This window comes from Salmo salar, chromosome 28, assembly GCF_965601325.2.
Source record: "Salmo salar chromosome 28, fSalSal1, whole genome shotgun sequence".
Classification (NCBI taxonomy): domain Eukaryota; kingdom Metazoa; phylum Chordata; class Actinopteri; order Salmoniformes; family Salmonidae; genus Salmo; species Salmo salar.
In genome coordinates this window covers 22,982,495-22,998,211 of record NC_138318.1, presented here as the reverse complement: position 1 = coordinate 22,998,211, position 15,717 = coordinate 22,982,495, and the positions used below count along the sequence as shown (strand labels likewise).

At 39.6% G+C, this 15,717-nt stretch overlaps 3 protein-coding genes across 4 annotated transcripts; 2 read left to right on the top strand and 1 right to left on the bottom strand.

Annotated features, from left to right (window-relative positions):
- The first annotated feature begins 258 nt into the window (after nt 1-258).
- LOC123731447 (G-protein coupled receptor 4) lies at nt 259-2,843 on the top strand. Of its 2 annotated transcripts, none has more exons than XM_045710232.2 (3): nt 259-507; nt 605-646; nt 1,112-2,843. In XM_045710232.2, exon 3 carries the CDS (start codon nt 1,201-1,203, stop codon nt 2,062-2,064), a length of 864 nt encoding a protein of 287 aa, XP_045566188.1. In that variant the 5' UTR covers nt 259-507; nt 605-646; nt 1,112-1,200; the 3' UTR covers nt 2,065-2,843. The 2 variants fall into 2 exon arrangements, with proteins under 2 accessions (XP_045566188.1, XP_045566187.1); XM_045710231.2 differs by having other exon boundaries at nt 356-507; nt 1,107-2,843.
- Nucleotides 2,844-2,934: 91 nt separating this feature from the next.
- Nucleotides 2,935-5,307, bottom strand: lhb (luteinizing hormone subunit beta). The gene is given in 3 exon segments (NM_001173671.1): nt 2,935-3,374; nt 3,579-3,774; nt 3,902-5,307. Coding segments are annotated over 2 exon segments (429 nt in total). The 5' UTR covers nt 3,762-3,774; nt 3,902-5,307; the 3' UTR covers nt 2,935-3,128.
- On the top strand, nt 4,628-11,950 carry LOC106589685 (cytochrome c oxidase assembly protein COX20, mitochondrial). The gene is made up of 4 exons (XM_014179946.3): nt 4,628-4,766; nt 5,124-5,238; nt 7,177-7,240; nt 7,845-11,950. The coding sequence occupies exons 1-4, from the start codon at nt 4,734-4,736 to the stop codon at nt 7,990-7,992; spliced, it is 360 nt and encodes a 119-aa protein (XP_014035421.1). The 5' UTR covers nt 4,628-4,733; the 3' UTR covers nt 7,993-11,950.
- The last annotated feature ends 3,767 nt before the right edge of the window (nt 11,951-15,717 follow it).

Genomic DNA, 15,717 nt, shown 5'->3' with positions numbered 1-15,717 from the left:
CGGCGGACTGCACGTTTCATCATTGTCTCAACATATTGGTTTTAAGTCTGATGGACCTAGACATTGTGACTGACCTATAAAAGTATGGTGGAATATCACTAGTAAGTTTTTTTGTTTTATTCTCAAGTAGCTGCCTGTACTACAACACATCAAGTCTGTGAATATAAAACTAACAGCTTCTTCACCCAAAATGGTGTATGCATATTATAAGATGTGTGCATGAAGTGTATTATGTTATACGTCAGATGTAATATTCCTGTTGTCATTCTGAAATACAGTGTAGTAGAAACTTAGTGTGGAATGGATTAGGTTCGGGGTCTTTTAACCACTGTTATTAATGTCATATGATCTCCCTGGGCAATCAGCTATCGAAGATTGACAAATGCTGTAGTAACACAAATTGTGCAATGACATTTGACATCCTGGAGTGGTGGACTTCCTGTCTCACAGTATATAAGGCTCAGACGTACATGCTGTATTGTCACTGGGTGTGCACCGTGAGAATCTGTGAGTATCTGTGTCGTAAAAAAAAAAGTTACTGGACTATTTTTTTGCATGTTTCTAACTTGCATTTACACTTCCTGATAATTTGTTGATTTGATAGGAGCTACAAGACAAATGGCAATTAATCGAAATTAACCTCCAGGTAAGACCATACCGTAGATTCCACATGGTTGCTAAAGGGCTACTTGAATTTTGCTTGTGCTACACATGTTAAACACTGAAATGCGCAGTGATAACTTAGTTTTTCTTATTTTTTTCTATTATATGATATTCATAAAAAACGTAATAATTGCTCAATTGATTAGTTAATTGCATAAAAAGAGACGTTTAAGGTATCCTAACATTTACACATCGTAAGAATGTTAATGTCTATAGACATTGCACTTTGACAGGTCATTTTGTATTACATGTTCAGTTTTACAAAAAATACGCAGAACGTAGAACTATATTGAGCATACTTCCTGTTTATTTTGAAGGGAATTGCTTTTAGATTTTGAGTAAAGATGCTTATTGCAGCTCAAAACTAGACCTATTTTAAAGAATCATGACCGGGATCTTAATGTTATAGAGTAAAACACCAGCTATTTCACTTTTTTTCTTAGTGTAGGCCCAGCAGGAAAATATTAAGGACCTTGAACTTGGAATCTGAAGAACCCTGCCATTCCCTAGTTCCTGCAACAACAAGCACCATCAAGGATGGACGCAAGCCTCTGCAATAATTCGGATGACATCGCATCAAATAGCAGCCTCGTTGAAACCATTGAAACCATTGTACAGTGGACAACATTCTCCATTGGTTTTCCTCTGATCTGTCTGTCCATTTATGCCATGTACTTCCTGATCAGAGCTGATCACATCGCTCCAGTCTATGTTATCAACCTTCTTATTGCAGATCTCATTCAGATTTGCATGAGGCCAATCATACTGTCTGGTTCCTGGAAATTGATAGCAAAAATGATTGAATTCTTTGGTATCAGTGCAAGCATTGGTTTCATGGTATGTGTTGCTCTCGAGAGATATCTTGTGATTGCATTTCCTCTCTGGTACCGTTTTCGCCGTAACATCAAATTCTCGCTCATAGTGTCCTCCATTATCTGGGTGGTTCCTTTCATCCAAATCTCCATGTTTTCCCTCACACCGACTTTTGAGATTTCACTTATTTTGTTTGCAGTTAGCCTCCTCATACCCTTTCCACTGCTTGTATTCTTCCTTGTGGGCACGTTGAAAGCTCTGTCCGTCTCCATCTCTGTGCCAGCTGTCGAACAGAGACGGATTATTGGTACCCTGGCCCTTGTGCTGGGCAATTACACAGTCCTGTTCCTACCCCTCATCATACAATATGTGATATCAGGGGTAACATGCCAAGAGGATGTGATGATTGGGACAATCTTTGAGAGTTTCAGCCCCCTTGTGGATCCTCTACTCTATGTGTTCATGAGAAAGGGAGCTAAGGACACTCTGGCCTTCCCCTGCTTCGACAAGCTCATGGGTGACGAGGAGCAGAGTCAGGTCACAAACACTATGACCATGACTGATAGTGGAGTAGAAGGCTCCAGGTAGGACAGGTCCAGGATAATGGACTGTAGCTGTATGATTCACTATGTATAACTCCTATAAACTCCTTGTTAAAATGATCAGATCGAAACGTTGTCAAAAAAGCGGTGAATTGGGAGCTTTAACCTTGTTCTTTTCTTTGTTAAAATTATACCTTACCGGCCTCCCGAGTGGCGCAGTGGTCTACAGCACTGCATCGCATTGCTTTAGGCGTCACTACAGACCCGGGTTTGATTCCAGGCTGTGTCATAACCGGCCGTGACTGGAAGTCCCATGGGGCGGCGCACAATTGTCCCAGCATTGTCCAGGTTAAGGGAGGGTTTGGCCAGGGGGATTTACTTGGCTCATCACGCTCTAGCGACTCCTTGTGGTGGCCCGGGCACGTGCACGCCGACTTCGGTCGCCAGTGAATGGTGTTTCCTCCGACACATTGGTGCAGCTGGCTTCCGGGTGTGTTAAGGAGTGCGGTTTGGCCGGTCATGTTTCGGAGGATGCATGACTCGACCTTTGCCTCTCCCGAGCCCGTTGGGGAGTTGCAGCAATGAGACAAGATCGCAATTGGATATCACGAAATTGGGGAGGAAAAAGGGGGTTCCATTTTTTTTAAATAAACCTACTTTACTTTTATTGTTGTAGTTAAAATGTGAAGAGTACGTGCCTTGCTTGTTAATATACAATGCATAACATACTGTATTGTACACAGCCCTATTCTGCATTGCACTATCTTTGTTGGGCTTGTATTGCAGCTTTTTAGAAAAATATGGACTTCTTTCCTTCAATAAATTGATAGATGCGGATCTCTGAGATCCGCATCTTTCTCCTCTTTTGTTCCCATTCTCTCCCGGAGGCCCTCTAAAAAGAGGACACTGAAAGTGGTCAGAGTTGGAGCCAGTTTATTCAGATCCCAATATGAGTACAAGTACATTCACATACAACCTACAAGCCCATGTCTGTAGTACCTATGAAATTTGAGTTCAGTTTGAGCTCCCCATACATTGGACCTACATGTCATTACATGGGCGGGTGTAATATAACATGTCATTACATTGGCAGGCATGTTGGCTGACATGTCACCACATGTTACCATCCATTAGTGCTCTATGGGTAATGCAGAAGTCTGGCTGCAGGCTCTCGATGGTACAGTCAGAAGTGTCCATGTTACAGAGGCTGCAGTCACAGCTCAGAGCCACAGGGTAGGTGACATGAGGGTCCACCCAAGGGGGACAGTCAGGTAGGCGGATCGTTTCATAGCGGACGTCCCGGTAGGTGCACACATGCTGGTACACGGTGGAAAATGGGCTCTTGAAAACCGGCTCCTGGTAAATAAATACACAGGAGGAAAGGTAAATGTAGGTCAATGTTTTCTTTTCTTTTTACGCATTAGGGTTGTTTCTAGTATTTGATACGCAATTATGAAGAACACAGTGACAATTTAAGGAAGTTATGGCCTAGCTAAATAAGATAATACTAACCACATCATAGTACATTCAGATGATACTAAACCACTATATACATTGTACCTTGGTGACGCAGTGGCCACTGCAGATAGGGGTTTGAATGACTAAGCACGTTGGGCAGCCTTCCTTCTCCAGAGACACAGTCTGGTTGATGGGCTGACAGGGCTGCATGAGAGACCCCTCAACGGGTTCCAGGAGAATACACAGGAACAGGGAGATCAAGGTGCCTACATGAAGACCTAACATCCTGAAAGAAAGCCTAAGTGAAAACAAATTATTTTCTCTGAATTTAGAAATGGTAGAAGCAGTTTAAATTGCTTATTATTCGCAAATTGTTGTAATAACTATATATAACAGTAAGAGAAGTCTGATCAATATAGGTTTACCTGAAGGACTCAAAGGGTTCAGCAGGCAGCAGAAAGTTGTGTCCTGATGGGCAGTGTGTTTGGGCATTTATACAGTGGAGGAGGTTAGTATCCAGGGTTGGATGCTCAGCTCATGATTTCTCCCCCTTCACAACAACCTTGAATAAAATCCCATGTTGGTAACAGAATGGATTACTTTGACACAATGACTTCCTCCTGCCCTCTACTTTGCACAGTTTAGACTTCTGCACGAGGACGATGACATTGCATCAAAATATTAATTCATTAGACACCCTAATCCCTCAAGAGTTGATGGCTTTATAGGGTCAGATTGACATAATTGTCATATATTTAGATCCCTGCTGTACACAGGAAGGACATGTTTTGACGTTAATGCTGCACATGTTATCAAGGTCCAAGCAAGTACATTTTGTTGAGATAGAATTTCATTGACAGGATTAACCCTATTAATCACACACTTGTTCATTGGGACAACTGGGATAGCCATTTTAGATATTCTGTGAATAGCCCACTGTTGGATACTGCTCAAGGTTTTGGTAAAACATGCTATATCCGTTTGAAAGAATTATGACATATAAAAAACAGTCAATATATCAAATACATTTTTGAAAGCATAGCTTATTTTTCTATAAATAATTCTGTGTCAGCAATACTTGGAGAAAATCTTCCCGGAACTCAAAAAGCTTTTGACCACTGTTTCCTTTTATGAACTCGTGGGTTAATTTCTAACGAACCTACTAGTGCGCATGCTCAGTGTCCAGTGTGATTACGAAAATAAATAGAGACGATGCTGAAGGTAAATTCCTCATAACAGGGTCAATCTAATGCCATAATGGACGGTGAAGAGGAGAGTGACAAAAAGAAGGTAAGTGTCCTAGACAATGTCATTCAGAAAACATTATCTGTGATAATGCTAAGTTAGCTAGCAGCAACTCAGTTGTTGAAGGTCAAGAATATTATTGGTGGTGATGTCGCTACAGTAGATGTCTAGTTTGCTTAAGTAGGTAGCTAGCTAACGGTAGTGTGCTATAGTTTCTTCATTACATTTTAAACTAGCTAGCTACCCCTCTTTCGTGTCTTCTAGCTAACAGTATGAATGTAATATCATGTGATGCTTGATACAATTAATCACGATTTATATCTTGTATCTCAATAATTCTCTGCTTATTCTCTGTGTAATTTCATCTCCCATAATGTGTTTCATATACCGTATGCCATTTAGGGTTTCAAGGTGCTGGGTATTCTGGACGTTCAAAACACACCTTGTGCCAGAGAGGCTCTTCTACATGGATCTGGGGGATCCCTGGCTGCTGGCCTTTTGCACTTTTTGGCCACAAGTAAATTTGTTTTTCCTGCAGATTCACTGGCATACATCAATGATTTGTTTGTTTGAGTGTAATCTCAGAACCCATAACCTAATCTCGTGCCAGATACATGTAACTCTGTCTTGAGCGTTTTGTTTGGGTGAAATCTAATCTACTGTCCATTAATATGAGCATAGTAAGACTATTATATTACTTCTGTCATAGGTTTCTCCATAGATGATATATTGTATTGACAAGATAGCCGAGTGACTGCTCTAACAATGGAAGTTGCCTCGTGCATCCACATACAGTACCAGTCAAAAGTTTGGACACACCTACTCATTCTATTTTTTGTTATTTTTTAAATATTTTTTTTACATTTTAGAATAATAGTAAAGACATCAACTATGAAAGAACAAATATGGAATCATGTAGTAACCAAAAAAGTGTTAAAAAATGATTTTATGTTTGCGTTTCTTCAAAGTAGCCACCCTTTGCCTTGATGACAGCTTTGCACACTCTTGGCATTCTATCAACCAGCTTCAAGAGGTAGTCACCTGGAATGCATTTCAATTAACAGCTGTGTCCGAAGTTAATTGGTGGAATTTCTTTCCTTTTTAATGTGTTTGAGCCAATCAGTTGTGTTGTGACAAAGTAGGGTTGGTATACAGAAGATAGCCCTATTTGGTAAAAGACCAAGTCCATATTATGGAAAGAACAACTCAAATCAGCAAAGAGAAACGACAGTCCATCATTACTTTAAGACATGAACGTCAGTCAAAAACCATCAAGCGCAATGATGAAACTGGCTCCCATGAGGACCGCCACAGGAATGGAAGACCCAGAGTTACTTCTGCTGCAGAGGATAAGTTCATTAGAGTTAACTGCACAGATTGCAGCCCAAATAAATGCTTTCGAGTTCAAGTAACAGACAGATCTCAACATCAACTGTTCAGAGGAGACTGTGTGACTCAGGCCTTCATGGTCAAATTGCTGCAAAGAAACCACTACTAAAGGACACCAATAAGAAGAAGACTTCCTTGCGCCAAAGAAACACGAGCAATGGACATTAGACCGGTGGAAATCTGTCCTTTGGTCTGATGAGTCCAAATTTGAGATTTTTGGTTCCAACCCCCCGTGTCTTTGTGAGATGCAGAGTAGGTGAACGGATGATCTCTGCATGTGTAGTTCCCACGATGAAGCATGTAGGTGTGATGGTGTAGGGGTGCTTTGCTGGTGACAGTGTCTGAAATGTATTTGGAATTCAAGGCACACTTAACCAGCATGGCTACCACAGCATTCTGCAGCGATACGCCATACTATCTGGTTTGCGCTTAGTCCCACTATCATTTGTATTTCAACAGGACATTGACCCAACACACCTCCAGGCTGTGTAAGGGCTATTTGACCAAGAAGGAGAGTGATGGAGTGCTGCATCAGATGACCTGGCCTCCACAATCACCCGACCTCAACCTAATTGAAATGGGATGAGTTGGACCGCAGATGAAGGAAAAGCAGCCAACCAAGTGCTCAGCATATGTGGGAACTCCTTCAAGACTGTTGGAAAAGCATTCCAGGTGAAGCCAGTTGAGTAAAATGCCAGGAGTGTGCTAAGCTGTCATCAAGCTATTTGAAGAATCTAAAATATATTTTGATTTGTAGAACACTTTTTTTGGTTACTACGTGATTCTATATGTTCTTTCATAGTTTTGATGTCTTCACTATTTTTCTACAATGTAGAAAATAGTAAAAATAAAGAAAAAACCTTGAATGAGTAGGTGTGTCCAAACTTTTGACTGGTATTATGAAACTTATTTTCAATCAAATAAGCCTCATGCAATTCAACACTCTCTCATTATCTCACAAGGACAGGTTTTGGGCAGAGTAAATCCTCTCCTTCACCTCTTCCTCTATGGCTTCTCACAGTATTTCTCAGTTTCTTACACATGCCTTTTAATTTGTCATTCACAGGTCGAGTGAAGCGGTCCTTTGACATAGGTTTTGCAGGATTCATGCTTACCACACTGGGATCATGGTAGGTTTTGAAGTCAGTGTTGATGATTTATAAGCTTAACCTACTTGTTGGCTAGCTGATGTCCATTAAAAGTGAGAATACTTATTTGCTTTTTCCATTCTTACAAATTAATGATATAGACCCACTGATTCTTGAAATATAAGATTGTTTACAAACATTGGACTAAAACAGTGTAAACACACTGTATAGCCTCAAAACATGGTTAAAACTATACTTTTGCGGTCCTTGCATCCATAGCTCTGTCTGTGAATTTGAGAGTGATTACTTTTCTCCAGGCCCATACTTCTGCTTTTTACCAAAACACAGGCGGGGTGACGGCTTTCTTATTGTCTCATGTTAGAATATTTATTCAGCATATTCATGAGATGTTCTCATCTATTTTTGTAGTACAACAACCCCTATGCAGCCTATACCCCAAGGCAGCCTATACCCCAAGGCAGCCTATACCCTATGCAGCCAAAACCCCTATGCAGCCAATACGGGCTATACCCCTATGCAGCCAATACAGCTTACACCCCTATGAAGCATATACCCCTATACAGCCTATACCCCTATGCAGGTCCCTATGTATTAACTGATGGTCTATTTCTGCTGGTGCTCTCAGGTTCTACTGTAGAATTACCAATGCCCAGCTCCGTATGCAGCAAAGGTTGATCCAGGATGGCATCAAGAACAAGGTCATGTATGAAGGCACGAGTTTGGACACCGTCAGTAAACCAAAAGAGCAGGAGCCTTGCCCTTCATGTCCTTGAAATGATTACGTGATCCTGTCGTCAAATCATTGATTCTTTCACACACCCTTGACTGCAGTTCACAATGTCCACAGCCTTTAAATGTTCTTCTATTTTTCTGTCTTATTGGATCATGTTGTCAGGCATGGTTTGTCTGACAGATGTTATTTTTATGTAAAATATTCTGTAACAAGTGTTGTTTTTGTGCTCAATGGTGGATCTATTCATAATTATTTAAGAGATGATTGGTTGTGCGCTGAATAAATATTGATTGACTTTCTGTACAGTGTTATGCCTTTTGGTAGGCCGTCATTGTAAATTAGAATGTCTTCTTAACCTGTTGTGGTATAGGGGGCAGTATTTTCACGGCCGGATAAAAAACGTACCCGATTTAATCTGGTTACCACTCCTGCCCAGAAACTAGAATATGCATATAATTAGTATATTTGGATAGAAAACACTCTAAAGTTTCTAAAACTGTTTGAATGGTGTCTGTGAGTATAACAGAACTCATATGGCAGGGCAAAACCTGAGAAGATTCCATACAGGAAGTGCCCTGTCTGACAATTTGTTGTCCTTCTGTTGCATCTCTATCGAAAATACAGCATCTGTGCTGTAACGTGACATTTTCTAAGGCTTCCATTGGCTCTCCAAAGCCGCCAGAAAGTGGAATGGGGTGTCTGCTGTCTCTGGGCAAAGTATAGGAGCAGAGTTTGTGAGTGGTCAGCCTGGGGACAGTGAGACTGAGATGCGCGTTCACGAGACTTCTCCATGTTTTTCTTTCTCTCTCTGAATGAATACAACGTTGCCCGTTTGGAATATTATCGCTATTTTACGAGAAAAGTTTTTAAACAGCGTTTGACATGCTTCGAAGTACGGTAATGGAATATTTTGACCTTTTTTGCCACGAAATGCGCTCGCGTGTTACCCTTCGGATAGTGACCTGAACGCACGAACAAAACGGCGGTATTTGGATATAACTATGGATTATTTGGAACCAAAACAACATTTGTTGTTGAAGTAGAAGTACTGGGAGTGCATTCTGACGAAGAACAGCAAAGGTAATCCAATTTTTCTTATAGTAATTCTGAGTTTAGTGAGCACCAAACTTGGTGGGTGTCAAATTAGCTAGCCGTGATGGCCGAGCTATCTACTCAGAATATTGCAAAATGTGCTTTCGCCGAAAAGCTATTTTAAAATCTGACCGCGATTGCATAAAGGAGTTCTGTATCTATAATTCTTAAAATAATTTGGTTTTTGTGAACGTTTATGATCAGTAATTTAGTAAATTCACCGGAAGTTTACTATATATTTATAAATATGAACTTGATTGAACAAAACATGCATGTATTGTATAACATAATGTCCTAGGAGTGTCATCTGATGAAGTCATCAAAGGTTAGTGCTGCATTTAGATGTGGCTTTGGTTTTTGTGACATATGCTTGCTTTGAAAATGGCTGTTATTTTTTTTTTTCTTTATTTTTTTTGGCAGGGTGCTCTCCTGACAATCTAATGTTTTGCTTTCGCTGTAAAGCCTTTTTGAAATCGGACAATGTGGTTAGATTAACGAGAGTCTTGTCTTTAAAATGGTGTAAAATAGTCATATGTTTGAGAAATTGAAGTAATAGGATTTTTGAAGTATTTGTATTTCACGCCACGCTCTACCATATTGGTGAGGCGTTCCGCTAGCGAAACGTCTGTCCCTAAAAGGTTTTAACCAGAGATTTTCATCTGGTATTCCTTCTATCTCCCCTTGGTTCCTTTCTTGAAGGAAATCCTTCATATCAGGTAGACTAGTGGAACCAAATGTTTTTCCACCTGAATTATCAATTCCTACTAACGGATTTACTACGGGGTATTTCACTGTAGTGTCTGTCAACTGAAATGATATGCAGGTATCCTTGCCATACTCATCAGCGCATGCCATATACTTCAATTGCATGTCATTACTAGTTACATTTTGTATAGTTACTACTATCCCCAACATACATGAGGGAATATCCTTATTCCGTTCAACACCCCACCGTGCACTCCATTTCCAGATATTAGTCTCATATTCCCTGCCCCATGTGTGTTTAACCTCTATGGGCTAGGTGGGACGCTTGCGTCCCACCTACTCAACAGCCAGCGGAATCCCGAGGCGCGATATTCAAATACCTTAGAAATGCTATTACTTAAATTTCTCAAACATATGACTATTTTACACCATTTTAAAGACTCTCGTTAATCTTACCACACTGTCCGATTTCAAAAAGGCTTTACAACGAAAGCAAAACATTAGATGATGTCAGGAGAGTGCCCAGCCAGAAATAATCAGACACCCATTTTTCAAGCTAGCATATAATGTCACCAAAACCCAAACCACAGCTAAATGCAGCACTAACCTTTTATGATCTTCATCAGATGACACACCTAGGACATTATGTTATACAATACATGCATGTCTGTTCAATCAAGTTCATATTTATATCAAAAAACAGCTTTTTACATTAGCATGTGACGTTCAGAAAAAGCATACCCCCCGCAAACTTCCGGGGAATTTACTAACAGTTTGCTAAATTACTCACGATAAACGTTCACAAAAAGCATAACAATTATTTTAAGAATTATAGATACATTACTCCTCTATGCACTCGATATGTCCGATTTTAAAATAGCTTTTCGGATGAAGCACATTTTGCAATATTCTAAGTACATAGCCCAGCCATCACGGCTAGCTATTTAGACACCCGGCAAGATTAGCCTTCACCATAATAACATTTCCTATAAGAAAAATGTTCTTACCTTTCCTGTTCTTCGTCAGAATGCACGCCCAGGACTTCTACTTCAATAACAAATGTAGGTTTGGTCCCAAATAATCCATAGTTATATCCAAATAGCGTCGTTTTGTTCGTGCGTTCTAGACACTATACGAATGGTAATCCACGGTCGTGCGCATGGCGCATGGCGTGACAAAAAATGTCTAAATATTCCATTACCGTACTTCGAAGCATGTCAACCGCTGTTTAAAACCAATTTTTATGCCATTTATCTCGTAGAAAAGCGATAATATTCCGACCGGGAATCTGCAATAAACTAAACAGCCGAATTAAAATACTCCACGGGGGCTAATCGCGCACGCGCCTCATTCCATTGTCACCTAATGGGACACTTGGATAAGGTGATAATCTGTTTCAGCCTGAGGCTGCCTCGTCAACCTTCATGATTTTCCCGGGTCCTGAGAGCCTATTGGAGCCCTGGGAATTGTCACGTTACAGCTAAGATCCTTACTCTTCAATAAACAGATGCAAGACGCACGACTCCTTGTCAAACAGGCCACTTCCTGCATGAAACCTTGTCAGGTTTTTGCCTGCCATAGGAGTTCTGTTATACTCACAGACACCATTCAAACAGTTTTAGAAACTTTAGAGTGTTTTCTATCCAAACCTGAACAATAATATGCATATTCTAGCTTCTGAGTTGGTGTAGGAGGCAGTTAAAAATGGGCACATATTTTTTCCAAAATTCTCAATACTGCCCCCTAGCCCAAACAGGTTAATAGACCGCTCCTAACTTTTGCAATTTTTAAATGTCCTTAACTGGTGCTCTAGACTGACTAACTTTTAGTAGGGTTTTGTCTATGTTCACTTGCTCTTTCAAATATTGCTGTGTGGGTGTGTCATGCCCTGACCTTAGAGTTCCTTTTTATGTCTCTATTTTGGTTTGGTCAGGGCGTGAGTTGTGGTGGGCATTCTATGTTCCCTATCTATATTTTGTATTTCTTTGGTTTTTGCCCTGGTATGGTTCTCAATCAGGGACAGCTGTCTATCGTTGTCTCTGATTGGGAGCCATACTTAGGTAGCCCTTTTTCCACCTGTCTTTTGTACAAAGTTGTTTTTGCATTGCTGTGAGTAGCGTGCGAAACTGTTCGTTCGTTGTGTTGCTTCTTGTTTTGGTTTTTTCTGGTTCACCGTTTATATTAAAGTATGATGAACCCAACCCACGCTGCGCCTTGGTCTCATTCCAACAACGGACGTTACAGGGTGTCTGTGGTTTAAAGCTTAGCTTTTTCTCTTCTTCATCTGCCTTTCTGTTGCCATTGCTAATTTTATCCTTCTCTTTAATAGGAACCTCACACTTACAAATAGCTAACTTCTCTGGTAAAAGTACATCATCTAATAAGTTCAAAATCAACTGAGCATGTGTAATAGGTTTACCAGAAGTGGTTACCATTCCTCTTATGGCAGAATTCCAAACTGGGGCTGCTCTCTTGGCCAAAACCTTGGAGAATTGCACTATGCATCACTTTCTCTAATTACACCCCCCTCCACCAAGTCTTCAAAGGTGGGAGTAATCTATTTTATGGCCTCGGCTTTCTGTGGGGGTGACAACCACATTCAACAAAATTATTCAACAGGTTATTCTATACATAACCTGGAGTTCAGGATTGGAATGCATGCCTACTCTACTGACATCCCCTGTTTCATAACCAATGGAGCAGACAATCTTTCCACTGTCTGATGTCCAGAAGTTGAACAATCAAAATCTTTTCCTCATTTGTTCTTACTCCTTCAGACTTAAATTATATCCTAAATACTTAAAATAAGTCTACCATTATTTAAACTTATTATTGCTAATTTTATAATAACCTAGTTCAATAACAAAATATAATTCTTATTATATCAATTTCACAGCCTTGTTGTCTTCAATATCTTGCACTGCCGTCTCATGTGCTTAAATTACAGATATGTCTAAGAACTTTAAACTCCATCCTAATGATCAGTTCTACAAATTTCCTTAAAGTTAGTATCACAAGTGACCCTTTTTCTTCCTTATCCAAATGGCCCTCCTATGCGGCTGATCAGACCCCACAGGAGAGCCATAATAGAGATCAAAAGTCATACCACTCCTTCACAGAAGGGTTTCTTCATAGATTTAGACAAATTAAAGAAAAATCGTCCAACTTTATCTACATATTGTATCTCAGGTTCCCGGAACTTCCCTTATAAAAATAATTCACGTGTTTAATTATAACTCAGAAAATAAAACTTCCAAAATACCATGTGTGTATACCCCTTTAACCTCTTGGGGCTATGTGGGACGCTAGCGTGCCACCCGTGGTGCACCCTATCAACAGCAGGTGCATTTCAAGAGCGGCAAATTTGAAACCAAATAATATCAAAATTCAAATTTTTCAAACATACAACTATCTTACACCCTTTGAAAGATAAACATCTCCTTAATCTAACCACGTCGTCCGATTTCAAAAAGGTTTTACGGCGAAAGCATAAAGTTAGATTATGTTAGGAGAGTACATTGACAATAGCTGTGTGTAATGTTTGTCAATTCAAAGACAGGCGTCACCAAAACCATAAAACCAGCTAAAATGATGCACTAACCTTTGACAATCTCCATCAGATGACACTCCTAGGACATTATGTTAGACAATGCATGCATTTTTAGTTCTATCAAGTTCATATTTATATCCAAAAACAGCGTTTTACTATGGCGTTGATGTTCATGAAATCGTTTCCCTTCAATAACCGGCAGTCAAGTCAGCACCACTAATTAAAATTAGAAAACATTGGTAAAATATTATATTGTCATTTAAGATATCCTGTCCCTAGGAATTTTTCCAACGAGAGACAACTAAGCGCTCCTTTTTCCATAAAATAACCACGAACATTTGGTCATCATTCCTTATACTACACCGCTTCAGAAACCCAAACGTTGATTACAAACAAAACCTAATAATAACTCCACTGTTCATCCTCAAATCATTAATCATTCGTTTTAAACTTCCTCGACGGTTATGTGTACTTAATTGAACATACACTACCCTTGGATACAATCCTGTACTTCAACTATATGAAACTCCCCTATTTAACGTACTATTTGATTAATTGGACCCAAGCTTGCTTAAAACCTTAAAACCCCTTCAGTTTGTCTGCAAACAGGCCCATTCTGTTTGCTAGGAATACCCTGCCATTATACACACAACTGTGTTTAATGTGCACCGTCCCTGTAAAATTAAAATTAACTCAACCTGCAATTCACTTTACTGGCTTGACATTTTTCCATGCAATGGAAACAGATTATAATGTTAGCTTACATTCACTTCCTGTTCAATTCACTGGTGTTACTAAACAATCAAACCACGAATCAATAACCAGAATTTATCACCGAACTTTTGCGATTCCATTATTCCCACCAGAATCGCTTCCAGCCACATATAGTCCAGCGCTCACAACCAACTCTCCTCTTTTAACCCGTAGGGGAAAATATGACCTCTTTTCAAACAACTTTCTGCCTTACCTCTATCGTAAGATTAAAACCAATGTTACAACTTTATCCTCTCTTTCGGCTTCACTCTTATGAAATGTCCAAGACTTAAAAAATACCATGTAAATCGCCATATCTATAAAATACTTCTTTCAACTCTTTTAGCATAAAAATAAACACCTTTCGGTGGTTACAATTCTATCGCAATTACCCATCCGCTCCTTATAATTCATTAGATTTAGGTAACTGCCTTTTCCTTGATTCCGTCATTCAAATACAACTTCCATTCTCTATATATCCTTTCAGCAGGCCATTTAGACCACAAACAACGTACTTTGTCGAATTCGCCTCGCTATTATTTTGAATGAATTAGTCTTTCAATTTAAACTAAACAAGCTATCAAAATGTTCGGTTTCTTTCTTAAACAAACACTAACAACCATATCGTTCCAGTCAAAACATAACAATAATTAAATTAAAATGTAGTCCCCTGGTGCATGGGCTAGGATACCAACCCAGGCCTCCCACATGGCAGGCGAGAATTCTACCACTGAACCACCAATGCTATTGCTTAGGGCCGCAATTTCGGTGGTTGTGTACTACTCGGTCACAATGTTTACAGGGAGCCTTACACTCCTTGCATAATGCCCATTCTGACAGTTGAAACATGTACTTGCCTTATTCCTATCCATTTTTTCTTTTCTTTTTTTCTTGAACACTGTTACCCCGACAGTTACTGTTAGATGCTCTACCTCAACCGGTTCACTCTTTTTACAGTTTCGGTGATTATGACCTACTTCATTGCAGTGTTTACACGGTGCCTCACAATCTCTAGCGAAATGACCCGTTTTGTTATAGTTAAAGCATCTTTCTCCCCCTTTCTTTTGACTGTCTCTATCCACTTTTCTCGACTTTCTCCACCTCTATCCACTTTCTCTATAAGTTTGCTAAATCCTGTTCTCCTTTCTGTGTCTCTGTGGGGGTCTTGGGAGTCCTCTCCGTCTGAGAGGATTTACTACTCATGTTCGTTCAATTACTATTGTTTTTATTATGCTTCTCCTCACAATCTATGTGTGCATTCTATTACCCTCTATGTATGTGCTTTCTACCGTTATTATCCTTTAAACTATGTTGATAAATAAATATTGTTAATCTTTCCTAGAATTTTTGAATAATTATTTGTATGAATCCTGATATATTATTTAAATCTCACACGTATACGACTATAAGTTATACTTTTTTATGTCGTTTCTTGCGACTTTCGACTGATCAATATATCTATCTCACACGCAAATAATTATCTTATTCTATGTGTGTGCTTTCAAAACTCTGATTCATTTCCTCTAGGATCTTAGAATAATTATTTGTATGCCTTTTGATAGATTATTAGGTCTCGTCTCACATGTATACAACAATAAGCTATTTCCCAGAGGTTGTAAGGCCCTGGTTAACAGCCCATTTTTCCGTTGTTTGTTATGACTTTTG

Bases quoted from the DNA above. Each gene is read 5' to 3' on its own strand.
- LOC123731447 (XM_045710232.2), top strand. From the start codon at position 1,201: ATGGACGCAAGCCTCTGCAATAATTCGGATGACATCGCATCAAATAGC.
- LOC106589685 (XM_014179946.3), top strand. From the start codon at position 4,734: ATGGACGGTGAAGAGGAGAGTGACAAAAAGAAG. The intron at 4,767-5,123 runs GTAAGTGTCCTA...TATGCCATTTAG, and splicing joins AGGAGAGTGACAAAAAGAAG to GGTTTCAAGGTGCTGGGTAT. The intron at 5,239-7,176 runs GTAAATTTGTTT...TGTCATTCACAG, and splicing joins TTTGCACTTTTTGGCCACAA to GTCGAGTGAAGCGGTCCTTT.